Genomic DNA, 3,600 nt, shown 5'->3' on the forward strand with positions numbered 1-3,600 from the left:
CTAATCGTCACCTTTCACCGCATTCAAGATATGTAACACTCCAAATCTTTGAGTTTTTGAACCTGCGGTTCGATATTAATGAATCGGTGATTTCCCAAGTGACTTGATCGATATTTGTACCTGCATTTATTGGGAAATCTGATCAGACGCAATGAACGGATTCTCTGCGCCTATCTTTCCCTATAAATACTCTCTCTTCCTTGCTAATTTCTTATTCTCTATATTCTAGTAAGCAGATTCCTTTTCAGAGAAAGAGAGCGATGTTTAGAGCGACGGGTGATTTACAATACCGGTCATTAAGGAGCGAGTTGTTTCCCACTTACACTAGCAAATATTTAAACATGAATTGGAAAAAAAAAAGAAAAAGAAAAAAGAAAAGAAAATGATGATGAAACACAATATTGAAGTTAACCCTAATTTGCAAGGAAACGCGCGCTTCAGTAGCTGTGTGTGTAACCTCCCATGTTGTAGGGATTGTGGTGCTGTATCTTTGCCATTCCAAGCTGCCCTTGCATGCCATCCCTTGCGTACTGCTGCCACATCAATTGCTCTTCCACCAAGAGTTTCTGCTTCTTCTCCATCTCTGACATTTGCACATACGCCGGCGGTGCCACTGCCAATGAGGCTGCAAATGGGTCTGCACTTGTTGCGGATGTTGGCGGTGCCGGCAATGCCAGCATTGGTGGCCTTCTGGCTGACCCAAATGCGACGCTACTCGCACTCCCACCTGGACCCGCCCTTGTCCCCGCCTGTTTAAACATGCCGTCGAGCAACAACATGTCGAAACCGGCGGCAAGTGTCACTTTCTGGCCTGACAGATTGCTTGCTGATTCAACTAACGCCGTCTCCCAGTCTGCTGTTTCGTCATTGAAGGCCTCCCACGTTTGACTAGCTGCGGGTGCACCGCCATCATGATCAAATAAGGCTAAGGCTAGTTTATCTGAATGTTGTTCGCTTGTTATTGCAATATCGTTTCCTAAGTTCAATAGATCACCCTCTTGTTGTTGTTTTTGCTTCTCCTTTGTTTCATCCTCTTTGACTTCCTCGATATCAGTGAAACCTTGTGGTGGTGGTGGTAGAGCCTTTACCGCGTTCATGTCTTCTTCTTCTTCTTCATTTTGTTTTTGCTCTTCCAATATCGTCTCTTCTATAGACCTATGTTTTATGGTTTGTGCCAAAGCTGACTTGTCTCGGATGAACTCATCCATAACCTCAAGTTTCTTTGGGGTAATTTTCTCGAGCTCTGGGTATTCAGAGGAGCGTGCAATGCCAATAGTCTTGCACCAGCTGTAGAACATGTCAAGCTCGTCAAACTGCTTGCCGACGCGGCAGAACACCTCGTACACCTTCACACAGTCGTGGACTTGTAGTTCCATGAAACGGTCGATAAAGATACCCATTATTTCAGTTATGTCATAATATATTTGGAAACTCTCTTTCACACTAGGGTAGAGAGCTACTATCACAACCCGGTGGGTCTTTGCTGCACCTGCGCGCGGATCCATACATTAATCCAGATTATTAGATCGATCGATCAATGATTAATTAATTAGTCTGATGAAATAAATATTCATGCATCGATATCAATTAAAAGATATAATACATACACGCACGCATTGATATATACAAACCTACCTGTAGGGCGACATGCTAAGAAGCGCTCAAGGAGCTGTTGCAAGTGCTGCATCCTTGAAAATACATGCTCAGTTCTCATTTCGCGCACTGGTGTGGCTCTTGGACCGCCCTGCAGGTTGTTGGCCTCCTGATCATCATCTTCCTCAAATCCAAACACACTGCGTTTTCCCCGCCGGCTTTGCATCCTAAACTCAAGCCGTTCATCAAGGTAGAGTGCATATGTGCGCACAAACGAGGAATAGTCCCATGAATTCGATTGTGAAGAGTCGCGAAAATCTGACATGTTGAGAAGACGAGTCCCGCGTCTGGTTGAGAAGAAGATTTCTTGCTCATATGCAGGATCGCCCTCCGAGAGTAGCCGCTGGATCAACATAAGCGTCTTTAGTGCCACCGTCCAATTCCTGGTCTTGTTGAGGCGCTTCGAGAGGGTGTTCACACAAGCACTGATGTAGGCACGCGAGTAGCATGTTAAGCTCAGAATCTCACGAATATGCCTCTCCTCCGCCGGGTACTCGTCATGTCTCGTTGCCTTCACAATCGCCACGTCAAGGTCCGCCAGGGAGGCGCTGCCTCCAACTTTTGCCAGGCCTATGCTGGTCTTGTCCTTGACCGCTCCTAGAGCTCTTCTGATCTTGCTTGGACCCATATATGTATATATATATCATGGATTTATTTGCATATAATATATATATTATTAATTCACAATCACAATCACAACAAATTTAGGACGCTGGGAGGACACAAGAAAGAGAAAGCTAGGAGAGAAGAAGAGAAGAAAGCTACGAAAATCTGTCTCCTCTCCCTTTTGTTTCTCCCTGCATGCCTTTCCTTTCACCCTTTCCTTCTTCCTCGCTCCCAGCGCCAACCATCATGACAAACAATAGCGATCTTTTCAATGGACCATGCGTTACTTGGCCGTTATTGCCGCATGAAAATTTGGGGATTTTGTGGGAGGTAATGATCCATGTGGCATATAGGTACTTGGTACTTTTTAAGCTAGTTTTTTGGGCCTTTTTTTTTTTTTTTTTTTTGGTTTTTAGAAAGAACTCTTAAGCTTTGTAAGTACTCTTTGACCCTTTCAATGGTGTTACGACCACTAAAATTTGCTAGTTAAAGAAGGTCAATGAATCAATGATATGCGTACGTACGTATAATATATAATTAACATATAAGTAGATGTTATAAATGTTATATACTTATATATTATAAGTATACTAATATTAATATAAGTATGTAAAATATAAAATATATATATATATATATAAATCCTTTAGTGAACTCACAATTTGAAATCACTTTGTCACTTTTCAATATTGGAAATAGTAAATGCATCATAAATCCTTGAGTTAATACACAATTTGAAATCACTACCTCACATCCGTTAATAACACTACCTCACGTCCGCAATCCTACCTCATTTTTTAAAAATAAACTTTTGCTACTCAACTTTTGCACGGATTTGAAAAGATTCATTCCATATTTTTTCCATCCATATTCTCAAAGTCCGTTGATAGAACGTCAGAATTTTTCCATTTCACCTTAAAATAAAATTTTTAAAAGTATACTTTAATATAACATCATGTCTCTGGCTCCTTGTTCTACACTTGCTCTCCAACTTAACTCTCTCGCAGGCCTTCAGAACAAATGAGAAAGTGAAGGTGTCGGGACGAGCAACCAAAGCAGAAAGCATGTCATTATAATAAAGAATGGCTTGGAGAGGAGATGGGGCTATTGGCAAAGCCTCTGATAATGGAATTCCAAGCTTGGGTATCTAGGTTTTCAATGTAACGTCCCCAAAATTATGTAATTGTGTTTACCTAACTGAGTTACTGGCAAATTCCTTAGCTCAATTAACTAAAGGATTTGCCCTCAACTTAAATCAGAGAGAAAACGGGAATTCAGAAACGAAGTCATGATCTAAGATTCAATAATATATATATATATATATACAGGACAGAGCTTCCA

General features: G+C 41.4%; 1 protein-coding gene across 1 annotated transcript; it reads right to left on the bottom strand.

The window, feature by feature from the left end:
- Window positions 1-437: 437 nt before the first annotated feature.
- Window positions 438-2,281, bottom strand: LOC133880969 (putative clathrin assembly protein At1g03050). The gene is made up of 2 exons (XM_062319940.1): window positions 1,636-2,281; window positions 438-1,489 (listed from the first exon to the last, which is right to left on the bottom strand). Exons 1-2 carry the CDS (start codon window positions 2,279-2,281, stop codon window positions 438-440), a joined length of 1,698 nt encoding a protein of 565 aa, XP_062175924.1.
- Between the last annotated feature and the right edge of the window lie 1,319 nt (window positions 2,282-3,600).

This window comes from Alnus glutinosa, chromosome 11 (assembly GCF_958979055.1).
Source record: "Alnus glutinosa chromosome 11, dhAlnGlut1.1, whole genome shotgun sequence".
NCBI lineage: Eukaryota > Viridiplantae > Streptophyta > Magnoliopsida > Fagales > Betulaceae > Alnus > Alnus glutinosa.